Raw genomic sequence first — 25,008 nt, 5'->3', positions numbered from 1 at the left:
TTGCTCCGTCCACTCCATGCATCGACCTGGTATTGCAGTACCTCCAGGAACGGTGCACCTCCCTCTGGGGGGAATATTGCTGGTGCGAAAAATAGAACTTCAATTCATTGTTGTTTTATGCTCAGCTGTGGTTCAGCTTTCCCCCTCAAAATATGCTTTTTTCTCAATGCTGTGTGTAAGCTCGGTTTAATTTCGTATGTCTCAAGAAAATACACCCGTTAATATATTTCTTTACTCTTAAGGGTTGGAAGGAATCTGCGGGGGTCATCTAGTCCAACTGCCTCCAATGCAGGACTCGTTTGCCCAAGGGGGGCGGCGGCTCTTGAACTCACAATCCTGAAGCTGAGTCTCTTGCTATTCGACCCCATAATAATGTTTGAAGCTTTGGGAATTAGATCCTATATGGAGCTTAAAAGTGAACCGTCTCTGCAACGTAGACGTGCCACATAACACCCATTCTGCATTTTTAATAACTCAAGTCTCTTAGGGTGGCAGCACAAGTACCCTTTGGAACTCCCTGCCGATTGATACCATGCCTTCACTTTACTCTTTCCCCTGCCGGCTAAAAACATATTTGTTCCTGCAAGCGTGGGCAAGTTTCTATACAGTCGATGCGAGTTTTAATCTATTTTTAATCGGATGTTATTTTAACGTTTCAAAAGTCTTGAACAGCAGACCTCTTTGAGGGGCGTTGCGATGTATAAATTTTATGAGTTAAAATAAATAAATTGGAGGAAGAATCGCAACAGCACCGCAGCCCCATAAACACTAACAACAAGCAACCTTAGCAAAACCCGGACAGCAAACAAAGCAATACAAACCCACCCAATTAGCAGATAACGACAACCTCATCAACCCCCTTCCCTAGTGCACATCGGTGGGTCCATGCTCCCTCCAAGCTTTATTCAACATTTCTCCTCCCACGTGCGCAGAGCAGTAGCGAAACACATCGGGGAAACGGTGGCAAAAGTTGGACCTGCTTTTGCAAGTTGACCCAGATGCCGCTTGTTTCTTCTTGCTGCTGGGGCTACAGATGCTGTTTTGCAGAGATCGGCCACTTCCTCCTTGTGATCTCCTTAGCTCCTCCTTCCCCCTTCCTCCCGCCCCACTGAAGATGGCAGCAGCAACAGCAGCGAGCTGGCTGAAAGGTCCTCGGGGTGTTTTCAGGGCGCTGGTGCGCTCCTCGCTTTCTTCTGCCTCTTCCTCTTCCTCTTCCTCTTGGTCAGGTGGGTGCCTCTCACGCCAAGGAGAAAAAGGGAGGGCAGGGAGCTTTTGCACAATTGAGGTTTGCAAAAAGGCTCCTTTCAAAGGATCTGAGCATTCATCCTGATCTGCTTGCATCAAAGCTTAGGCGGCGGCTGGGCTCTGGATTTGGAGATTTATTAGATGGCGTTGCCTGTTCAAATAAATGCAAACGCGCCATACATCTGAAGCGCACGTGCTCCTCAAAGATTTCTGGGAGCTGTAGTTCGTTAAAGGGGTGCCAGGAATTGTAGCGCTGTAAGGGGTAAGCTGCAGTTTCCCAGGGTTCTTTGAGGGAAGGTGAGCACTTTAAATGTATACACAACCACAGATCGAGGGCACCCCAAACAGGAATGCTCTGCTGTTTGTCTGCATTTTTTTACGTGTGTGTACACACTCATATGCACATAAAAAAGGTAAAGGGACCCCTGACCATTAGGTACAGTCATGGCCGACTCTGGGGTTGCGGCGCTCATCTCGCTTTATTGGCCGAGGGAGCCGGCGTACAGCTTCCAGGTCATGTGGCCAGCAGGACTAAGCCACTTCTGGCCAACCAGAGCAGCGCACAGAAACACCGTTTACCTTCCCGCCGGAGCGGTACCTATTTATCTACTTGCACTTTGACGTGCTTTCGAACTGCTAGGTGGGCAAGAGCAGGGACCGAGCAACGGGAGCTCACCCCGTCGCGGGGATTCGAACCACTGACCTTCTGATCGGCAAGTCTTAGGCTCTGTGGTTTAACCCACAGCGCCGCCCACATGCACATACACACACACAATTGGTCTGAGAGCATCAGGTGCAGAAGCTAAGCAGTTTTGTGCTTCATCAGTCCTTGGATGAGAGATCATGCCATGTAAGAGCAGGATTTAAGTATAAGTGATCATTTCCCCCCAAAAACAATTTTTTAAAAAGAATATAGCCAATCTTTTTTCCCTCCTCCTCCAATGGAGTATGTGCATTGACAAATCTCACAGTCTGCCTTGAGCATGCTGATTCCTTCTTCTTGATTCTTGTTGATCCCATTTTTGCTGCATTTCAGTTGGCACACAACACCTGTGTTCATGATTGGAGGGAATAATAGAGGGTTGGACTAGATGTTCCTCAGGGTCCCTCCCCACTCTGATTCCAACTTTTGAATTATACTTTGGGAAAATGGCTACCCCAAAGGAGTCCCACAGAAGGGCAAAATCCGCCCTCCCAACATCCTGTCTGATGCTTACGCATGATGATTTGTGCTTATCATGACTGTGTCGGGGCAATTGCATGCAATCCCGCTTTCAATACAGTTTGAGCCTGCAAAAGTCCTGGGGCAGCCACACTGCTTCATCCCAAATTGGCGCATAACGCTGCAACCTTCTCCTTGAATCCTGTAACTTTTTTATATCACAAATCTTCTGGTTTATTTTTGTCCTGCAATGATGGTGATGATGATTTTCTTGAATTACAAAACAAATGAGAACGTAACAAACACGATTAGGGAATGTACATCAAATAATAAATGTCTTGCTTTTGTGATGGGGGTTGGACTAGATGACCCTTGGGGTCCCTTCCAACTTTACAATTCTGTGATTCTAAGTCACAAAAAAGGGCTGGTTAATGCCAAGGGAGTAAACCACCTTGGATTTAACTTTTGAGTAAATGTGTGCTTAGGACTGCGCTCTGGAGAATACCCTGCGTGTTTAGTTTTATTTTATTTTTTTAACTTTTAATTTTCAATGCAAAATTACAACAAAAATAACAAACACTGAATCAAAAATAAAACAGTACAAACAGGAAAAAAAAACACAAGAGAAAAAAGAACACAAGAAAAACACAAGAAAACAAAAAAACCCACACATCTACAAATAAAACCGTATTGTCATTCTAATCATTATGTACATATACACATATTGACTTCCTTCCTTTGTTCTAAGACCTCAAATTTTTTACTCTTTCTAAATTGTTGTGTCTAATGTAGATTACCTCTATCTTTATACTTTTTTGCACCATTTTTCTCTTTCTTTAACCCTGCAAAGCTTCGTTCATTACATACCGGTATGTGTTTAGTTTTAAATTTTTGTGGGGTCAGAGAAAGGCAAGGCGAGCTGAGGTCCAGCAAATATGTGGCCTCGCAGTTGACACGCGGCCCCTTCTGCCTCCATCCATCTTCCAGATGATCTCCTTCGGCAAATGGACCGGCGTGACGCCTGGGACCGCTTCTACACCGCTAAGGAGAAAGGAGCTTCGCGTCCTGGCCACTTTGACTGGTTCTTTTCCTACGAAGATGTCTCGGGGTTCCTGCTTTCCTTCCTTCAGAGCTCGCCAGCCGGCCGGACCCGAATACTAGACGTCGGCTGCGGCACATCCGCTTTAAGTCTGGGGCTTTTTCGAGACTCGCCCCGGCAACTTCACATCTCGTGTTTGGATTTCTCCCCTCCAGCCATTGACTCCCTGCAACAGCTGGTAAGGGAGAGCCCCCCACCGGGGCACCCTCTTTCCGAACTGCACTGCTACCTGGCCGATGCCACTGCCTTGACCAGCACCTTCGAGGAGGGATCGTTCCACCTCATACTCGACAAGGGAACCTGTGATACGCTGCTGCGATGCCCCCAGGGCCCAGGCAGAGCCAAGACGTTGGTGTCAGAGTGCCTGAGGGTGCTGAGGCCCACGGGGAACCTGCTTCAGTTTTCCGATGAGGATCCGGATGCCAGGGTGCCGTTTTTGGAACAAGCAGGAGGGGTGAAAGTTACCGTGAAGGAAATCACGCATATCGGTGGCATCTGTTACTATGCTTACATACTAAGCCCAGACTCTTCAGGGACCAGTGGAGCTGTCAAATAGAAGAGGGACCGAAAAATTCTATCCTATGGGGTGAAGTAAAACCTTCGAGGCCAGCTGGAGTTTAGAAATTGGGTGCTAGCTAATGCTCTTCAAGCAATCGATCGTGTAGTGTGGCAGCATCTGCTCTCTGGAACTCCCTGCCACTTGATCTTAGGCAGGCGCCTGTGTTGTGCTGTTTTTGACGTCTGCTAAAAACTTTTCTGTGTAGGCAAGCCTACCCAGGGAAGAAAGCGCTAGAGGCAGAAAACAACAGGAATGGCAAATGGAAATGAAAATGAGCCGGTTTGAGATTTATTCTCATTTATTACATTTCTCACCCACCCTTCACCATCAGGTTCCAGGGCAACAGTTTAAAAATACGTTATTTTAAAATAAGTTAAAACAGATGACAGTCAAGAGAATAGAATGGTTTCTAAGATATACATACCAGTATATCTGAGGTGTCAAAGAGGTTAATCTTCGGCATATGACAAAAATTACATAACGCAGGTGCCATACGCAGCTCTGTGGGGAGGAATTCCACAATAGAGGGGCTGCCACGGAGAATGCCATCACCCAGACCTCCACCACCCCAAATTTGTGAGGGTGGTGGAACTACCAACAGGGCCCCCTCTGCCAATCCTAACACTCGAGAGGCAGCCATTGAGATACCGGTTATTTGGGGCCTAAGTGATTGAGAACTCCAGACCTTAACCCGGCTGCTGCACTTTGGACCATTTGAAGTTTCCAAATTATCTTCAAGGGCAGCCCCGCATTCAGTGTGTTGCAGTAATCCAGCTGGAAGTTACCAGAGTGCGGAATACAGTGGCCAAGCCATTTCTGTCCAAAAGCTGGCGAACCAGCTGAAGCTCAAAATAAGCATCTGAGGCTTCAGTGACAGGGCTGGATCCAGGAGGTACCCTCAAGCTACAGACCTTCTCCTTCCAGCTGCATGTATATAGATTTAGCCGCAGGCAAAAAACCAAGGATGGAGAACCCCTTTCAATTTGAGGGCCACGTTCTCTTTTAGACAGCCCTTTGGGGGCCTTGGGGGAAAGCAGGTGTGTCTGAGGAGCGGAGGTGACTGGAAAGAGTCCCAAGGGCCAGACAGAGTTTTGGCTTGAGATGTGAAGGCCCTGGGGGGGGGATGTTTCTTTAAAAAATATTATTATTCTATTTTTTTCCTCCTAAGCCTTCACATTTCTAGACCTAGAGAATCACATTTGCCTCTCCCGCCCCAGTTTAAGCCAAGAGCTAAATGGAAAAGGAGGTGGCACCGTGTAGGAATTGTGGGAAGGAGCTTCAGGCCTAATCCTCCGCTGACAGACGCTCATCCCGGTTGATAGAATGACGCTGAAGTCACCATTGCCATGTTTGTCTTCAGGCCCCTTTGCCTGGGAAAGTGGGAAGTGACAGAGACAGGATGTCTGTGTTACTGTGTTCTGTGAAGTGGGACTAATGTCCTTTTTCTCTTTGCTGTCTGATGCTAGAGAGAGAGAGAGAGGGAGCCATGTTGCAGTGCTCCATGTGTGTTTATATGTAAATAAAGTAGATTAGCCAAAATGCTGAGTTGCTGAGGTCTGTTACGCAAGCTGCGAAGACTCTGCAGATCCCTAAGTGTGCCGATGTCTGTTGGCAGCGGTCGCTGTGATGTTCGGGCTGAAGAAAGCTTTTGAAGCTCCCGAACGATCGACCAGGAGGGAGAGAACATGCCAGTCGGGCATGTGTCTCTGTGAGGGTCCTACTCGAGTGTAGGACGAGCTCCTGACATCTGCTACCCCTCCGAGAGACGCCTCAAAACAAAACAGCAGGATGCCACTTTTGCTTCTTTCCAAGGGGATGCCCCAGAGTCCCTTTCCAAGACATTGCCAAGTCATGATTAGACGTGGGTGGCGTTGGGAAGGTGCCGTATCTGTCTATCCGTCTCGGGGAAACATTGGGCAGAATGTTACAGAAGCACCTCCTCCACGTCGCTGTCGAAAGATGACAATCCTTGGGAAACAAGAAAACGGGAAGAGGGGAGGAGGTTACAGGGGGACCTGGGACCTGGATAACCTGAAAATCTATCGCAAAGGATTCTGGGCTGTATTCACTCAGTAAAGTGTGGCATACTAGGGTGCTATTTTTCTAGAAAAAAGGGGTGCCAGAACTCACCATGAACGTCTCCTATTATTATTATTATTATTATTATTATTATTATTATTATTATGCCACCCTTCATCAAAAGATCTGAGGGCGGTTCACAAGAATAAAAATACAAGCTAAAACATAAGTAAATAATTAAACCAAAACAACAAAAATAACTCTACAGTGGTACCTCGGGTTAAGTACTTAATTCGTTCTGGAGGTCTGTTCTTAACCTGAAACTGTTCTTAACCTGAAGCACCACTTTAGCTAATGGGGCCTCTTGCTGCTGCCGCGCCGCCAGAGCACGATTTCTGTTCTCATCCTAAAGCAAAGTTCTTAACCTGGGGTAATATTTCTGGGTTAGCGGAGTCTGTAACCAGAAACGTCTGTAACCTGAAGTGTATGTAACCCGAGGTACCACTGTAATGGCGCCCACCTGAGAGGTGCCAGAACTGAGTTCCAGCAATTTCTGGCTGAAAAAAGCCCCACCCACAGACCCAAGTTGAGATTTGGGGGGTGGGCACTAGTAGGACTCACCTGCCCCCAAGTCCTCCTCGCCATCAGCAAAGAGCTCGTCTTGCTCCGCCTCCTCCAGCAACGTGAAGTCGGGGGGCCACCGCAGCTCCCCGCTTTCCACATCACCCCCTTCGATGGGTTCCACTACAATGGAGGGCAGGCGAGCCTTCCCTGACCACGTCTCCACATAACGCTCCTCTTCATACAGCCTCCGGGAGGCTGGCCCCTTGAAGACGCTCTCACACAGTTCCTCACATGGCGATTCTGGGCACTGGCCCCCGCAAGGGGCTGCCCGGACGCACATCTCCTCGCAGGGCAGCTCAAGGGGGTCCCTGGACATCTCCTCGTAGGTCTCGCCAGGGAGGTCACAGCTCCGGAAGGGATCTGCCCCCAGGCCCTGGGGAGGGCTTAGGAAGAGCTGGAGAGAGAAGTGCAGAAGAAGTTTTAACCCAAATCAAAGAACTGAAGGCCTGTTCACACATGGGTGCCTGCGCTGAGCAACGGAAGGGGAAAGGATCGTGTCTGCCTGCTAATTCCTTCCTAGCCGCAGGAAAGGAAAGGGGCAAGAACAAAAAGAGGAGAGCAGGGGCTGACTTTAATCGCCCAGTTAAAACAGATGGTAGCCTTGGGATGCAGTAGGATTGAGAGGCTCCACCCACAAGGACACTCAAAACACCCTCTTTAACCGCACGCTCTCCCGTGCAGCAACACGACTCACATGCCTCCACACACACATACCAAAATATGCCCGATACAGGAACCCCAGCAGCCTCCTCTCTGCAGCCTTCCCTCCTCCGTGACGCTCGATCTGATTTTTGCCCCTGCACTCGGACCAGTCGGCTCCAGGAACCACACATTCACTCAATAACACGCACAGACATTTCCCCTTACTTTTTAGGAGAAAAAATATGCGTGTTATAGAGCGAAAAATACAGTATTTTATTTTTGGATTCAGAACTTTGAGAGAGGCTGGGTGCTGGGCACCCTGTGTTTAATTAAAGTGCAGGATTTCCCCCCCTAAGAACCCTGGGAACTGTAGTTTGGCAAGGGTGTGGGGAATAATAGGGGCAAAACTGCAACTTCCAGAATTCTCTGGGGGAAGTCACATGCTTTAAATGTGTGGTGTGCATGCAGCCGTGGTGGGCTTTACAAGTTACAGGGGGGTAGATTTCAAGCAGCTTATGAACGGTCAGAGCAAGTTTGACAATGGAGCCAATACCCTAAAGCAGGGGTAGACAAACTAAGGCCCAGGGGCCGGCCTAGTCGCCTTCTCAATCCAGCACACGGACGGTCCCGAAATCAGCATGTTTTTACATGAGGAGAATGTGCTTTTATTTAAAATGCATCTCTGGGTTATTTGTGGGGCATAGGAATTCGTTCATCCCCCCCCAAAAAAAATATAGTCCTGCCCCTCACAGGGTCTGAGGGACAGTGGACTGGCCCCCTGCTGAAAAAGTTTGCTGACCCCCCTGCCCTAGAGGAATGGGTGGGTTCTCCCTTCCTCCAGCGGAAGCCGGACAACCACCTGCTGGGCTGCTCTAGCTCAGCTGTGGGGAATCTGTAGCCTTCTAGATGTTGTTGGACTACAACTCCCTTCACCTCTGACCATTGGACATGCTGGCAAGGGGCCGATGGGAGTTGGAGTCCAAAAACCTCACTGGACTCCAACTCCCATCATCCCTGACCACCAGCTATGCCAGCTGTGGCTTAGCTGACCTCCAACTTTACAATTCTGCAGTTAGTAAATTGTGATAAGGTTTATGTTGCTCACGTCATCTTCAGTTTGCCATTTCCTTTTCTGGTAAATAAAAGTCTTCCGATAACTAAAACTTGTTTGGGGGGGGGGGAGACTCCAATTGCAGTAGACAAAGCAGCTGAGCTCACACACAGAGACTGCTTTGAGCTAGCAGTTCAACTCCTGCAAAGCTTGCATTCGGATGTCCCAGTTGCCAAGACCCTAGTGAACAGGAAACGTCAATGAGGAAATTCACTGGCTTTCTGATTCGTGCTTTAGACGCTGGATGAGAAGGATAAGGGAAGTTGCTCAACTTGCACAGGAGGGAATTCTATTATCTGAAGATGGAGATGGACAGCAGCTCAAAAGAGTGTTCCCGTCTTACCTGGGTGTTCAAACAAGGCGCTTGGTGGGAGCTGTCCTCCCTGGCTGAGATCCACTGCATCTCCTGATCAGTGTTCGGACCAGGCTCACCAGTCATGGCAGGATCCAGACCTCCTGTAGACATCTGGCACGCAGCACACGTTTCGCCCGGGGTGTCAGGGCCCTCACAGCCCCTCATCATTTCAGTCATGACTGCATCTGGGAGCAGGCTCTCGAGAGCGATCCAGAGAGACTCAGGACCCTTCCAGCTTTTGAGGCCCCTATCCGAAACAAAAAATAAAAATGAATACACACGAAAGCAAAACAAGATCTGAGGGGACACAGTCACCACAGCCTAATCTTGTGTCATCAGAACCAACAGTTTTACAAGCATTTGAAACTCTTTTAATACGACAAGAATTATGGCAGCAGTCCTTTGTCAAGGGTGCAGAGATGTTGGGAAACCCCTCACAGAACTACAGTTCCCAAAGAGGTATAACAATCAATATCTTTTCACGGGGAACTTGTAGTTCTGTGGGAGGAAGAGAGAGGTCTCTGAGTAACTTCCAGCAACCTTAACACATACCCTCCAACATTAATCTGATAAAAAATAGGGATGACTGAAGGAAAAGCAGCACATTCTGAGATCAAATCAGAAACCAGAATGGCTTCTGAAAATCCACAACTGTCCCTGGAAAACAGGGACACTTGGAGGGTCTGTAATAACAAACAATGGCTCCCCCCCCCTTTTTTTTTTGAGGGGGAAGCCATGATTGTTTCATGTTTTGCTTTGAATGTGTGGTGTGCGTGCGGCCTCAGAATCGTGTCCCTCTCTAATAGCGGAGAGCTCAGGGTGCGGCCGCTTAAGAAGGATTAGGGTCTGAGTGCCCTGACTCTGGCCTGGGATCTCATGGAAGCGCTAAAGCGCTTTGTCCTCGTGGCCAGATAATCCTTCAGCCATAAGATAGGCCCACATATCCCATCACTGCGTGTGGAGCAAAGGGTCTGTGGTGACGTGACCCTGGCTGCATAGGCAGCCTGCTCCCTCCCTCTGAGAAGAGCAGGCCCATGTGGAACATGCTGCGTGAAGGGGTTGTTATAGGAATTCTAAGGTCAGAGAGAGAGAGAGAGAGAAAATGTTCATAAATGTACAAGGCAAACACACATGCATAAGTATAGTGTCTGAAATAGTACAGGAGAGTGTGATAGGAATTTTGAGGTCTTAGATATATGTTAAATGTTCATAAGTGTACCAACCAAGCACGTACATAGATCAGCACAGGAAGACCGACCTGAAACCATTTTGATTCCCAAACTGACCAAATGTTTTCTCTGCAAGGTCAAAGGAAAATGGAAAAGCCTCCCCATTGTCTTTTCCTTCACAAATCCTGTCTTAAGGGCACATTTGGCTCAGGAACTAAGTGTTTATCATTACAAAAGAATGGCTAGGCTCCCCAGGCAATCCAATCAAGTGACCATTAAACAGGTAACCTGGCAGACAGGAGGTAAACAAAGCACTCAGATTTCTGCTGTAGACCGCCCTTTCTGTGATGTAGGTATGATGTATGGGGGGGTCTTGAGCTACACCCCTTCTGTGATGTATGTATGATGTTTCTGGGGGTGGTCTTGATCTACAGGGTGGCAGTTTCAAAAGTCTATATAAGGGCTCGCACACCTTTGTTCTGGGTTCCTTCTCCCTCCTGCGTGTGGTGAGTGAGGACCCTGTTGCAACAGATCAATAAAGATCAGGCTTACTAGCTACTTTGCTTTTCAATATTCTCTGGTTGGCCTCTGTTATTTTCTCCTACCAATAGGGAACCTACGTAAGGACTCTATATGGGTCCTTGGATACCCCATAAGGGAAATTGGGCAGAGTTTTGTTTACAACAAGAGCAATCCTGAAACCATTTTGACTCTCCCAAATTGACCTCAGATATTTCTCTGCAAGGAGGAAGGAAATGGGAAAAGCTTTCCAATTGTCTTTGGACTGTAGGGGCTTACACCTCCCTGTAAATACAGTCTGGCAAGTATCTGATTCAGGAAGTATTTACCATCTCCAAGGAATGGCCAGGCTACCCAGAAAAGGCAACCAGATAACGCATTATCAGGTATCCTGGCAGACAGGAGAGAAGCAACACACTCACATTTTTGCTGGGGACCACCTCTTTCTGTGATGTATGTATGATATTTTGGGGGGTGGTCTTGAGCTACAGGGTGGGCAATTTCAAAAGTCCATATAAGAGCTTGCACAGCAATGTTCCAGGTTCCTCTTCTCCCTCCCTGCATGGGGGGAGTTGGGGACCCTGTTGCGCCAGTTTAATAGAGATCAGGCTTATTAGCTGCTTTGCTTCTCAATATTCTCTGGTTGGCCTCTTGTTATTTTCTCCTACCGACAGAGAACCTACAGGCTCCTGGGTATCCCATAAGGGAAAAAGGAGCAGTTTTTTCTTATAACAGGGTGCTATTGTGGCAAAAATATTCCAGCTGGGGGAGCCTTCTCTCCCTGGAACTGAAATATTATCCTCCTCCGAAGCATGGCAGACTCATTAAATGCAGAGTCTTATAACTCCTGAAGCAACCCTAAACTCTAAGGGATTTGCAGCAATGTCAAAGTTGGGCTGGTCAGAATCTGAGGTCACATCTTCACCACGTGTTGAAAACGCTCCTATACTGCTTTAAGCAGTCGTGGCTTCCCCTGAAGGATCCTGGGAACTGTCATTTGCGAAGGGGTGCTGAGAGGAGACCCCTCACAGAGCTATAGTTCCCAGCACCCGTAACAAGCTACAACTCCCGAGATTATTAGAGGGAAGGCACAAAGTGGTAGAGATGTGATTTAAATGGAGAGTGTGGATGTGAGCGCTCTCAAGAGAAGCTGTTTGGGAACTTTGCCACATTAAAAAGCAAACAAACAAACAAACAAACATTTTTCTTGACATGCAGAAATTAAAAAGGTGAAGCTCCTCCTCCCCACCTCAAATATTTTGTCTCTACCCTGAATAAAAGCTTCACTCTTCTTAAAAATATTTCTGGTGCACAAGGCACAGAGGGGAAAGTTGCAATTGCAGAATGTGTAGTATACCATACTGAAGTCCTCATTTACTAGCATGTTGAAATTGGGTCTGGGAATTAACAGGTAGCTGGTGTAACTAAAGAGGCTACACATTCCTTGCCAGAACTGACCCTTCAACCTATTTATCTATGGTTGATATGTCAGTGTAGACAATAACTGAGTTAGATGGACTGAGCTAAAAGGGAGTTTCACATTTTCCTATATTTTATTTTCAACACCTGCTAAAAGCATTCATCTTTGAAGAAGCCTTTCCCAGTCTGCACCTATACTGGCTCCCCCCCCCTCCTGTATTTCTTAATTGTTTATTACTTCTTGGTTGCCACCCTGGGCCTGGATATAAACTTAATAAAATGAAATAAATCAGCTCTGCCTTCAGAACTATGAGGAACCATGGAATCTTACTTTATTTGGGAGGGGGGAACCATGGTTCAGTGGTTCCCTGTTTTGCATGCAGAAGGCCCCTGATCATAGCTGTCAACTTACAGATTTGAAAATAAGGGACCAGCAGCCTTGAAAATAAGGGATCAGCAGTCAAAATAAGGGATCAACAATTACTTTGATAAAATACATATTTTGTTGTGTGCAAATGGCTTTAGATACCTATTAGGTCCATAAATTACCATATAGCATATATTCAACACAAAAAACAGCAACAATTTGTTATTGACAAAGGACAGCTGGACATAGAAAGGGCCCCATTACCTTCAGTAGCTTATTTAAGAGACATCATCAATAAGGGACAGCAGCGGGACACGGCGCTGGGATAAGGGACTGTCCCGCCAAATAAGGGACGCTTGACAGCTATGCCCAGGTTGGGCTGGGAAGAAGAGATTCCTCTCTGAAACCCTGAAGAGCTGCTGCCAGTCAGTGCAGGCAATACTGAGCTAGATGGACCGACAGCCTGACTCAGCCTAAGGTAACTTCCTCTGTTCCTATAGGAACTCCTCGAAAACAAGGCAGGTTCAGTTGGGAATCCACCAAGAGGAACTCTCCACTCCTCCCCTTTAGTTTCTCACCTTTTCCTGGAAATCGGTCCAGTGGGATCTTGGGTGGATCCTCTTCCAGTTCCCAAGGCTCACCTTCTTCCTGCAGAAGTGGAAATATCCTCTTCCTTGTCTGGTGGAATTGGTGGGACAAAGAGGGTGTTCGCTTCCCCAGGCTCTGGACAGAATAACAGAGCAATGGGGGGGGGGAGGAGAAGGAGGGGCTTCGAGATCCAGGGGGTGAGGTCACCCCAGGACACTGGCCATCCATCTCTATTCCCTGGATATTAATCGCCCTCTGAGATCATGGAAACTCAAAGCACAGCTAATGAGCTCAAGGCAGAGATTGTCACAGGGCTAGTGCGAAGGGTGGGGAAGGCCTTACTTAAAGCAGACAGTGGTGCCTGTCCGTTGTGTGTGCCTCATTGCAAATATCAAGGTGTACGTGGGTTGCCAACTGATGGGACAAACCCAGCTGGGTCTGCACCTCTGCTTTTAATAGAGGCTTGACCCTCAAGTGAGACTTCTGGGTTTTTAAATAATAATAATAATAATAATAATAATACATTTTCGTATCTAACCTTTCTGATGCATGTGCATCGCTGAAGGAGGCATCCATTGATTTAAAAAAGGCAACCTCACAATAAAGTCCCAGCATCAGTAAATTACAGTGGTACCTCAGGTTACAGACGCTTCAGGTTACAGACTCCACTAAACCAGAAATAGTACCTCAGGTTAAGAACTTTGCTTCAGGATGAGAACAGAAATCGTGTAGTGGCGGTAGCGGGAGGCCCCATAAGCTAAAGTGGTAACTCAGGTTAAGAACAATTTCAGGTTAAGAACGTACCTTAAGTTCTTAACCCGAGGTACCACTGTACTGTGGTACGAGAGATGAAAAACGATATTCAAATCAGAATGTTGTCCACCCAGGCAGCAAGGCAAGAGCAAACTCTGGGGCTTCTATTTAAACAGCACGGAGATGAGTGTGCTAGTCTGCTGACGCATGCAAGCCAACATCTCTAACAGCACAGGAGCAGGGGCTGGTAAACAATATGGCACCTGAAGGATTGCCCCTCAAGGGGCAATCAACATTTAACAGCATTATCCAGCTTCAGTTCATCCAGGCAACAACCTCACATCTCCTATCATGTGATCCATTTTTGTGAAGCATCCTCTGAGATTAAAAGGGCTCATCCACTCATAAATTTACTGTGGATATTAAGTTACTTGTGTCTGGCTTCCCAGCATCCTCAGTCAAGTCCCCCGCCCTCCAATTAATTTGGATTTCCCAGATCTGATGATAATCCAATTAAGGGGAGAAGGGAACCCATCATTGGCTGTGTGCACATTGTCATAAACTCTGGCTCCAATGTGCTCCCAACACCGGCATTTGAAGCCTCACACTCATCTGTATCCTGTAGTCTATCTAGAAATTCTGCTGTTTGATGCATTTCCCCACAAACCACCTGCCACCCAGTTTAAAAAGTGCAAGCTGAGATGTGTACTGTTTAGGCACATGACGGCACACATGTGCAGAAGATGTCTTCCTTGAATAGGAATTCTGTGGGAGGTGGGGTTTGCCAGTTCGGGGAAACAAATCAGGTAAGCAGTATCAGGTGAAGACACTGTTCCCCTCTCTGGTGTGTACAGGAATGCAGAAATTTGACTTGAAACACAGCGTGAGAGATGGGGCCTTTCAGTGTGTAAAGGTAAAGGTAAAGGGACCCCTGATCATTAGGTCCAGTTGTGGCCGACTCTGGGGTTGCGGCGCTCATCTCGCTTTACTGGCCAAGGGAGCTGGCGTACAGCTTCCGAGTCATGTGGCCAGCAGGACTAAGCCGCTTCTGGCGAACCAGAGCAGCGCACGGAAACGCCGTTCAATGTGTACATAGCCACAAAATCACATTCCCCGACTTTGGATACACTGAAGTACATTGTGATATCATACTGTTGTTTTTTTAACGCACAAGGTGATATTTCATCGGACAAGCCAATAGTGAGGTGTAGGGTTGCCACATTTTTTAGGTTGCTTCTTTGTTTTTAACCGGCCCCACCCCTGGTCTTTTATAAGCAACTTATCTCCCAGAAATTGAAGCGGTGAAGAAGATAACTTTCTCTCCATGCCAGAGTGTTCCAGGCTAAAACCACCTTATAACAATGGTTCTCAAACTTTTTTCTTGGGTGGGAATAAAAATGTGCTCGTGCCACACCAATTTTTTAATTGATAATAAATACGTTGGACAACACAGCTATGATTGTCTTCAGTATCACTTGATGTTTTTGCTCTCGTTTTGAAAAGATATCTATCCACATTCTGCAAATAAAAATAATTATTTTGATACTATACGACGCTGAAATGTTTAAAGGTTTCTTTGATTGTCCTTCAATCTTCCCACAACACTTACCACCCTCTCCTGCCACACCAGTGTTGCATGCCACACCCTTGGAGTACCACTGCCTTACTAGATTGCCAAGGGAATCCTTTTACCTTTCCCCATTTTTGCTTAAGGTTGCCGTGGAACAAAGAGCCACGGCAACCTTAAGGGGTGATATGATAGCCATGTTCAAATATATAAAAGGATGTCACATAGAGGAGGGAGAAAGGTTGTTTTCTGCTGCTCCAGAGAAGCGGACATGGAGCAATGGTTCCAAACTACAAGAAAGAAGATTCCACCTAAACATTAGGAAGAACTTCCTGACAGCAAGAGCTGTTCGACAGTGGAATTTGCTGCCAAGGAGTGTGGTGGAGTCTCCTCCTTTGGAGGTCTTTAAGCAGAGGCTTGACAACCATATGTCAGGAGTGCTCTGATGGTGTTTCCTGCTTGGCAGGGGGTTGGACTCGATGGCCCTTGTGGTCTCTTCCAACTCTAGGATTCTATGATTCTATTAGCACTCTGTTCTGCATAGAGGGCAGGACAAAGAAACAGCCCTTTCCCACTTGCTGACCCCTTTGCCTGCAACTACCTCCTGGAACACCTATGTACATGACAGTCGTTCCTTCTTTCCAAGCTCCGTCATGTATCCCACCTTCCCCTCAAGCCTTGGCATATGAACCTTTTACCTTTACACCATTAAACCACATTTGAAACATGTTCTTTCCTTCAAAGAATTCTGGGCACTGTCATTTACCTCTCACAGACTTACTATTCCCATCAACCCTGAACAAACCACAATGCCCAAAATTATTCAAAAGGAAACATTGCTTTGAATGTGCTTCAGAGCTATAGTGTGTAGAGAGTCTCGGAAAGGCATTGCTGGTCAATACGGAGTTAGATGGCCCAATAGTCTGACTCCAAATAAGGCAGCTTCTGATGTTCTTATTTATTCTAAAATAATTACTAGCTTAAGGTAAAGGTAAAGGGACCCCTGACCATTAGGTCCAGTCGTGACCGACTCTGGGGTTGCGGCGCTCATCTCGCTTTATTGGCCGAGGGAGCCGGCGTGCAGCTTCCGGGTCATGTGGCCAGCATGACGAAGCTGCTTCTGGCAAACCAGAGCAGCACACGGAAACGCCGTTTACCTTCCCGCCAGAGTAGTACCTATTTATCTACTTGCACTTTGACGTGCTTTCGAACATTGGCAGGAGCAGGGACCGAGCAACAGGAGCTCACCCGTCGCGGGGATTCGAACTGCCAACCTTCCTAGGCTCTGTGGTTTAACCCACAGCGCTACCCGCATCCCTTAATACTACCCTATTACTGATATTATTATTGTGTAACAGTTTTCTGTAAGGCAACAAAAAGGCATTGAAAGTGGAAATTCAAATGCTTAGAATATACAAAATGCTTCCAGCAAAAATCCTAAACAGTAGGTTGTACCAGGGCTAGCTCTACTCAAGAGTTGACCCGCTGGAATTAATGGACATGATTAACTGAAGTCCATGAATCTCAGTGGGCATGCAGAATTTAATTGAATGCAAGCTAATCTTAGCCAGAACCCAACTTCCCATTCAAGGAACATAGGGAGTGCCTCACACTGAGTCAGGCCATTGGTCCATCTAGCTCAGGATTGTCTAGACAGGGAAACAGACTCCCACGAGACCAGGTGGACTCTCCTTCCTGTATTGCAGGGGGTTGGACTAGATGACCCTCAGGGCCCCATGCAATTCTCTGATTCTAGACTGACTGGCAGCGGTTCTCCAGGGCTTCAGATCTGGAGATTCTGGGGCTTGAAGCTGCGACCTGCTGCATGCAAGGTAGATGCACTTTACTTATTTCTATTGTCAATTACTCATTCCTAAAATAATATGAACTTCAGAGCATGGGAAGTCACCCAAAAATATATAATTTGGCATAAAATTTGGTCTTCTTGGTTGTATTATAATTTGGAATGTATTTAATGTGGTTTTTGTTGGATTGTTAAATTGGAAAACTCAATAAATATTATATAAAATAATGAACACGAGGATAATCTCATTCGGCTCTTTGGTCATTTTGAGACATTAAGATCCTTTGCGGGAAGAATCTGTGAGCTCTTTCTGGAATGTCCAATACTGTATACGGTTTCCAACGCACCATAAAACCATCTCTTTGGCATCTTTTTACCAGTGATGTGAGATGGGATTCCCCTCCTCCTGTGCTTTATTTTTCCAGAGGAAAAGAAACCCGTCACATAAGGTAACTAGTAGCAATCAACAGATGCCAATTGCCGATAAATATCAGGCAGGCTTGGCAGTTTCAGAGCGTTTAGCTTAGTTTGCTAAATAGGATTGCAAGGAGCATGCGGTAAATTGAGCACTCTTAAGGGAAACCTTCGCCCATCTGGTGTCCTCCAGATACTTTGGACTACAATTCCCATCAGCTTCGCTTTTCTTTCAGAGTAACACAGAAAAAAGAAGAGGAAGCTGCCTGCTACTTCCATCTACCGGCCCTTCTAGCTCAATACTGCCTACACTGACTGGCAGCGGCTCTTCAGGGTTTCAGGCAAGGAGCTTCTTTCAGAGATGCCATTGGGGACTGAACCTTGTGCATTGCAACACAGATGCTCTGTCACCGAGCTATGGCATTTTCAGGGCAATTTTTAAAACCAATTTTAAAAACCAAATCCGAAATAATTCTTCTAACACAAATGAAGACCCGAGTTAGAAAGAGCAAGACTCCGGAGTTCGCTAATAGAAATATGGGATAGGTATAAAAACCTCCTGGAACCAAAAGTTCCACACTGGTTATCTCCGTTAGAGGTTATGAGTGTAAAGAAAATCAATATGAGAGATAAATGGATTACATATGGGGAACTGATAATTAAAGAAGGAGGAAAATGGAAACTAAAACCATATGAACAAGTTAGAGAATATGTTTACGATTGGTTGCATTACTTTCAGGTAAATGAAATGTTTAAAAAAGATATCAAAGAAAGTGGTTATGAAGAAAAAGACTCAAAATTTCAAACAGATATTATAAATAACGATTGTAAAATTCTGTCAAAAATGTATAGGATGTTGTTGGAATGGTATACGAAAGATGAAGAAGTCAAATCGGTAATGATACAATGGGCCAGAGATTTGGGTTATAATATACAATTTGATGATTGGGAAAAATTATGGAAGGAGAATTTAAAATTTACTGCATGTACGGTGTTAAAAGAAAATGTTATGAAAATGTTTTATAGATGGTATATTACACCGGTAAAATTAGCTAAAATGTATAAGACATGTAACAAGTGTTGGAAATGTAAGGAAAAAGAAGGAACGTTCTACCATATGTGGTGGGACTGTAAAAAAGTGAAAAGTTTCTGGGAGATGATATATAATGAATAGAAAAAGATGTTAAAATATACATTTGTAAAGAAACCAGAAGCTTTCCTTTTAGGAATTACAGGGAAGGAAATAAGAAGAAAGGACTGTAAACTCTTCCAATATGCAGTTACAGCAGCAAGAATCTTATTGGCCCAGAAATGGAAACAAGAGGAAATACCGACGATAGAAGAATGGAGAATGAAACTGACGGATTATGCAGAGTTGGACAAATTAACTGGGAAAATCAGATATCTTCGAGACCAAAAGTTTATCAAAGACTCGGGGAAATTTGCAGATTATCTGAAAAGCATATGTGATGTGCAAACAACGCTAGTGGGGTTTCAAGAAGCACTGTGAATTCTTGTAGCACCCTGCTTGTGGTTAACGCTTAGCTGGAATGAAATATTCAATGCAGCAATAGAGAAATTAAAATAATAATTTATTTGTCAGACAAATAAATGATAGGCACAGTGGTATATGGTTACCAAAGCTCTGCCCCTTCCAGCCCTGATGGCCAGCACTTATATTTCCTCAGCCCAGCCCCCTTGCTCCTCCTTTGGCTGCCTCTGTCCAATCAGCCTGGTTGAAATTCCTATTGGCTGTTTGCTAGAACCAATCATAAAAGATACACCCATTTCCTATTACCTTTTATGGGAGACAAAGAGCTATATTTCCTTCTATCCATAAATGGCAGACAAGCAGCCATATATCTTACATTTGCCTCGACAAGGCACCTTAATTACCAGATCACCTTTTGCCCCTGTTGCCCCTGCATTCCAAAACAAATGGCTAAAACAAATGGCTCGTGGTATTAAATTCTATCTAAACAGAGATCTTGGGTTCACATTCTCACACACCATCAATGAAACAAAAATCTAACATAAGAATCTAACATTTCTTACTTTCTAAATCCTTTGCCTAATTACATTAAGCCAACAAATCTCATACATAACATAGATAGCTTTTTAGAAGAAAAGGCCTTTGCAAAGTAAAAAAGGAACTCAGTAAAAACAGCTTCAAAAGAAGCCTCTTCAGTTTACACACCTCCCTTTCCCAGCCAGCTGCTTTTCCCATTAGCTCTTCCCAAAATTTATTGCCCTTTAACTCTCTCAGTATACCTTAAACCTTAGGAAAATATGGCTAGGGTCTAATGGGAGGCACATGGTATTGTTTTCTGTTAAACAATAAATCTTACTATTTACCAACTCTTAATTAGTGTTTTTGCAGCTTGATTGTATTCTGTAGGGTCAGTGTAACATTTGCTCCCAGCCTGTAATTCCCTTTTAGAAACTTGTCTCCTGCTACTGCTATAAATCAGAGGGGCCTTTGTTCAGGAGAGCAAGAAGATAAACAACTGCCAAAGTACATAGCCAGCTGGTTTCTGCCTGGCATGAAACATACAAACATTTGCAAATATATCTTTAAGCTCATTTTAAAATACAGGCCTTGATCAGATGCCTCATTCTAAGATGTATTGTTAAAAAGAAATAGAAGTGGGAGGGAAGTCTAATGGCAATACAAAATATTGGGAATGCGTTATTGAGAGATTGATATGGATGATTGTCAGAGAAGCTAAAGGAAGTCCAAAAAGAGACAATTTGTTAAAATTTGGATAAAATCGTATATTTGTGCTGAAAACTAATAAAAATTATTCTAAAAAATAAAAAAGGAAAATGTAACTTGAAAAAAGAGACATTGCGCATACCTTTGTAAACCAAGAAAACTTTAATAAAATATTAAAAAAAGAAAGAAAGAGCAAGACTCCCTTCCCTCTTTCGCGCTTCTTTAACATCTCCATAACTCTCTCCTTTTCTTATCTCTAGGTTGCGGCGGGGACACTCTAGCTCAGACACACCTCTGCTCGCTAGGTGGTGCGCCACCTTTTTTCTTCCCCTCGCCCTTCCAGGGAGGCCGGTCCTTCCTGCTTGTTTTTTGGGGAGTCTTTTTGGAGCGGTGGGGTGTCGTTTGCTTCCATGGAGACTGCCTACCGCGTAGCAAAGGGGATCTTGTTCGTGGCGGGGTTCACGGGCGCAGGACTTGTGCTTTGGGCCGTGGTCGCGCCGGACGAAGCGCGCAGAAAGGAGATGGCGAAGGTGGGCGAAAGCTCCAGTCTCCGGGGTTTGCGGTGGAGGTCAGAGGAAGCGACGGTACACTTGTGGGGAGCCCGGGCTCAGCCCGTGGCGTTTCCGGCTAAAGGTAGCAGCTGACGAGAAAGAGACCCCAGAAATCCTGAGAGAGCTGCTGCCAGTCAGAGTAGAGTATACTGGCCCCAATGGGCACATGTAATCCTCCCGTGTCTGTCTCTGTAGCCATAGCTGAAACTCTCCAGCAGGTTGACATCACCTTTGAAGGCACCTCTCCTGGATCTTCTAAACATCTTTATTTCTTCCTCCAGGAGTTTGCTGATGCCACCCCACAGGTGTTGTCTGAGCGGCAAAAACATAACGCCATGGTAATGGAGATCCTGAAAGAGGCATCAAAGACCGATGAGAATGTGGCTCACAAGCCGTGGCCCTGGAAAAAATAGCAGTGAAGCAAAAAGAGTCTGTGCTGGCTGGACTCTATTCTAAACTGAGAACTTTGCAGAAGCTGGATCTAGGAGGACTTTACTGGCTCTTCAATGGAGAGATTCTTCCGTTTTGTCTTCTTGCTGTAAGGCTTGCTTTGGTGTAAACATTGAGTGATAAAATTTCCTTTGTAAATCACAGTGACATCTGTGCTTATTTAAGGGTTTGTTGTAAACTAGCAACAACAAAAAAAGAAGTTTGTAGTTACGATAGTAATATGTGTGTAGAGAGACGGGGGGCTTATATTTTGCCAAGTTGTCTGTACAATGGCAATATACACTTTACAGCCATAGCTGGATACCTCAGCCCCAGGGGCCAAGTGCAGACCTTCAGGCCTCCCTATCTGATCTCAGAACTTTCTTCAAGTTGCACCTCTCACCTGCTTTGTGCCCCAGAAGTGTTTGCCTGGCTGGAATGCAGCCTTGGATTCTGATCCTGTGTCTTGTTTGCCTGGGTGGAGGGTACAGAGGTAATTGTGTAGAAACTAGACCACTGTACCAAGGTAACATTCATTGTCGTGCCTACTTTGGCCTTTGGCTTTGCCTACCACTGGCATGTGGTCCTCAGAAAGTTGCCCAGAAAGGAACGTGGTCCTCTTGTGCTGAAAAAGGCTTCCTTCCCCTGTCTTCTGTGACCTCTTATCACTTGAGGTTCAGGCCACCCACTGCCAGGCATGGAATGGTAGGTTGGGCCTTCACAGCAGTGACATTGCCATGAACAGTACTTAGGGAACCTGTGCGCTGCTGAAAGTTGTTGGACTCCCATAATCCATAGTTCTTTCAGTATGCTGATCAGGGCTGATGGAAGTTTGAGTTTGTCCTCACCTGGAGAAACAGGTTCCTCAACCCTGACTTAAATGTTTCCCCATTAGACTGAATGACAGCTATTCATTGGCATGAGTGGAAAAAAATGAGAAACCTTATGAAGACCATTTGGGTGCAGTCTGTGGTGGCTGCTGCCCCTTGGAACTGCTGGGGCAGAAGACAGGGAGCCCATCAGGAGCTGGAATCATCTAATTCTAGTACTGTCCCCATCTTCCTCCTGGTTGAGTTTTACAAGTAGCAACACTGACACAAAGGAGTAGGAATCTGATAGGCAGGGCTGCCTCCTGGACTGGTTGCATATCAGAAGGCAGGCAAGTGACGGCTAGCTGTGGGATGACGCATTGACAGGGCAGTGCCCCGTATGGTTTCGCATTGAATGGGGGACCTCTTGCTGAGATTCCTGCATTGCAAGAGGGTTGGGACTAGATGACACTTGGAGTTTTCCCACTCTATGATTTGCCCCAGTAGGTCTGCCTAAGCATGGTCTAAACCTGCTCTCTGTGAAGCCCACCCATCAGAATCAAACCTGCTCCTATCACCACAGCCTACATAAGCCCCTTTCCCTTGCAAAAGCCTTATCCTCAGTTCTGTTATTCCACTGAAGAATATTGGAAAGCTGGCTTTTATACAGATGGAGAAGTGGACAAATAGCTGGACGTAATTTACTTGATGTTCCCTAACTAATATCTCCTGGAGGGAGGAAATTCCCCCTTCCTCTCCTCTTGAGATTTGCCTCCACCTGCAAACGCTGAAGGGAGCCAGCATGACAATGGGGGAACCAATCGATGGGGGAGTTGTTGGCATGCCGGACGCCCATTGCAGTGCACGCCGCCCTTTCTGCTTCCACCGAGACGAGGGACAGGAAGCAGAGCGGCTTCTGGGCGCAAGCCGCTTCCGGCGCGGTGTCCTGGGCGCCGCCATCTTCCCGCCTCCGCAGGAAAGCCGAGGCATGTCTTCCAGCGTCGAGCGCGTCGCTTCCTCACCGGAGCAGAAACGGTCCTTTTTCTGGTCCTGCTTCAGCTGCCGCGCCCTGAGCGGGGGGGCACTGATCGCCTCCTCCTTGTTCGTCTATTCGGGGCCCCTCCGGATTATGAGCCACAGGATCCCCCCCAGCATGGGCAACATCGCCCAGATGACCTTCGCCGTCTGTAAGTGGGGGGGGGGGGGCGCAGAGAGGGGCGGGAGCCCAATTCCGGGCGGGGGGGGGGGCTGCGGCTCACCAGGGCCGGATTTAGGCTTGATGAGGCCCTAAGCTACTGAAGGTAATGGGGCCCTTTCTATGTCCAGCTGTCCTTTGTCAACAACAAATTGTCGCTGTTTTTTGTGTTGAATATATGCTCATACCCTTAGTCTGTGCTGCCTGATCATCAGTCTGCAAGCAGTCTTTAATATTAGATAACAGGTACAACAGCCTGACTTACATTCAACTGTGTTGCACTGCAGTCTGCAGCTGCATGCGACATGCGACATGCAACCAGTCCATGCAGAATGTAGGCACCCTATATAGAAATGAGCAAACCAGTGATATTTTAGGGAGCAGGCTGGCAGGCGCGGCCCATGACTTACATCATAGGAGCCTACACAACACAAAACACTGTTGCTGTATGTAGGTTTTATTTTATTTGTTTTTTATCATATATTTTGGAAATGTACATCAGTTTTTTTCTCCTTTAATTTTTTGGGGGCTTCCAAGCGAGTGGGGCCCTAAGCTATAGCTTGTTTAGCTTATACGTAAATCTGGCACTGGGCTCAGCGCCGAGATCGACATTTGGGTGAAGTCACCTCTGAGCATATGCAGAGGGTGTTTGCCCTCACCATAGTGAAGGTAAATGCATCTGCCCTTCTGAGCCGGTGGGTGTGGATTTCAGACCTTACCCTGCCAGTCCCAGGGGACATCATTTCTTGTTCAGAGGTTGATCTATGCTCAGAGGTGCACCTTATTTTCTAGGGTGACCCCCCCCAAGTTGTACTTGGGAAAGTAGGTTCAGTGGGAGTGCTAATATCTCTCCTAGTTTTAGTCCAAATCATTCAACATATATGGGGCAGGAAATCTGCTCTTAAATCAGATCGACTAGCAATCATTTCTCTTCCCTCGTCTTGTGGGGTATTGGCAAAGTCTGTTTCGAAGTCAGCTCTGCCACTGGCACCCTTTGTTTCTTCCTGCTGTTTGTGGCATACATCCTTGGATGACAAGATCAAGGGGGGGGACCTCAGGACCAGGGGGCCAAATGGGCCCCTCTCTCTGGCCCTTGGAACTCTTCCTCGGGCCACACCCCTCACATGCTTTTCTTTTTCTCCCTTCCAGGTCTCTTCTGTTGGGGTGTCACTGTGTGGGTAAACCCAGTTGGAAGCTACAAGAAAGATGAGTGAATAGCAATACCCCATTACTGGATGCACATCATCTTTTTCCGGATCTGGCAGCAGTTCAAACCGTAGCCAGTAAAAGACTAATGGAGGGAAATACCCTGGATTTGTTTGTGATGTCCGTGGCAAGCTGGTTTATATGCCAAGAAGACACTGTGCACCCTCTGCAGAGACTTTAGCATATCATGCTTTCCTTACAACGGAGATTGTCAGTAGAAGCTGTGATGTATGTCATAGCTGGGAGAAGAGAAAATCTGCTTCCTCCTGCATTAAAAAAACACCCCTAAGCACCATGTATTCAATGTAAATATTTAACTGCATTTGTTTTAATTAAATCAAGCTCTGTTTCTGCATCGGGGCTATAGTTTCACTTAGGGGTCCCCCTCCATGTTTTTAATCTTAATTGCAGCAGCATGAAAAGAGAAGTGGAAAGAAGAGGTTCCTTGCTCCCTCACACAACACAATTTGTGAAAGAGGTCAGGGAGGGCCACTGGCTTCAATAGGGGATTTAAAAGGACGCAAAACTACCATAGTTTTCGCTCTATAAGACGCACCAGACCATAAGACGGACCCAGTTTTTGGAGGAGGAAAACAAGAAAAAAAAAATTATGAATCCCAGAAGCCAGAACAGCAAGAGGGATTGCTGTCTAGTGAAAGCAGCGATCCATCTTGCTGTTCTGGCTT

General features: G+C 46.2%; 4 protein-coding genes across 5 annotated transcripts; 3 read left to right on the top strand and 1 right to left on the bottom strand.

Annotated features, from left to right (window-relative positions):
- The first annotated feature begins 1,079 nt into the window (after window positions 1-1,079).
- CSKMT (citrate synthase lysine methyltransferase) lies at window positions 1,080-4,350 on the top strand. Of its 2 annotated transcripts, none has more exons than XM_081841358.1 (2): window positions 1,080-1,226; window positions 3,395-4,350. In XM_081841358.1, the coding sequence occupies exons 1-2, from the start codon at window positions 1,115-1,117 to the stop codon at window positions 4,060-4,062; spliced, it is 780 nt and encodes a 259-aa protein (XP_081697484.1). In that variant the 5' UTR covers window positions 1,080-1,114; the 3' UTR covers window positions 4,063-4,350. The 2 variants fall into 2 exon arrangements, with proteins under 2 accessions (XP_081697484.1, XP_081697485.1); XM_081841359.1 differs by lacking the exon at window positions 1,080-1,226 and adding an exon at window positions 1,238-1,507.
- A 131-nt stretch (window positions 4,351-4,481) lies between these two features.
- On the bottom strand, window positions 4,482-7,050 carry LOC309330064 (uncharacterized protein). The gene is made up of 2 exons (XM_081841480.1): window positions 6,706-7,050; window positions 4,482-6,033 (listed from the first exon to the last, which is right to left on the bottom strand). The coding sequence occupies exons 1-2, from the start codon at window positions 7,022-7,024 to the stop codon at window positions 5,990-5,992; spliced, it is 363 nt and encodes a 120-aa protein (XP_081697606.1). The 5' UTR covers window positions 7,025-7,050; the 3' UTR covers window positions 4,482-5,989.
- A 13,401-nt stretch (window positions 7,051-20,451) lies between these two features.
- On the top strand, window positions 20,452-21,274 carry UQCC3 (ubiquinol-cytochrome c reductase complex assembly factor 3). The gene is made up of 2 exons (XM_081841509.1): window positions 20,452-20,662; window positions 20,965-21,274. Exons 1-2 carry the CDS (start codon window positions 20,543-20,545, stop codon window positions 21,094-21,096), a joined length of 252 nt encoding a protein of 83 aa, XP_081697635.1. The 5' UTR covers window positions 20,452-20,542; the 3' UTR covers window positions 21,097-21,274.
- A 1,488-nt stretch (window positions 21,275-22,762) lies between these two features.
- On the top strand, window positions 22,763-24,677 carry DMAC1 (distal membrane arm assembly component 1; the record flags this gene model as incomplete). Its single annotated transcript, XM_081840770.1, has 2 exons — window positions 22,763-23,108; window positions 24,266-24,677. The coding sequence occupies 2 exons, from the start codon at window positions 22,763-22,765 to the stop codon at window positions 24,328-24,330; spliced, it is 411 nt and encodes a 136-aa protein (XP_081696896.1). The 3' UTR covers window positions 24,331-24,677.
- Between the last annotated feature and the right edge of the window lie 331 nt (window positions 24,678-25,008).

This window comes from Podarcis erhardii (assembly GCF_964252035.2).
Source record: "Podarcis erhardii genome assembly, chromosome: 15".
In the NCBI taxonomy this organism is placed as follows: domain Eukaryota; kingdom Metazoa; phylum Chordata; class Lepidosauria; order Squamata; family Lacertidae; genus Podarcis; species Podarcis erhardii.
This window is presented reverse-complemented; position numbering and strand designations above follow the sequence as displayed.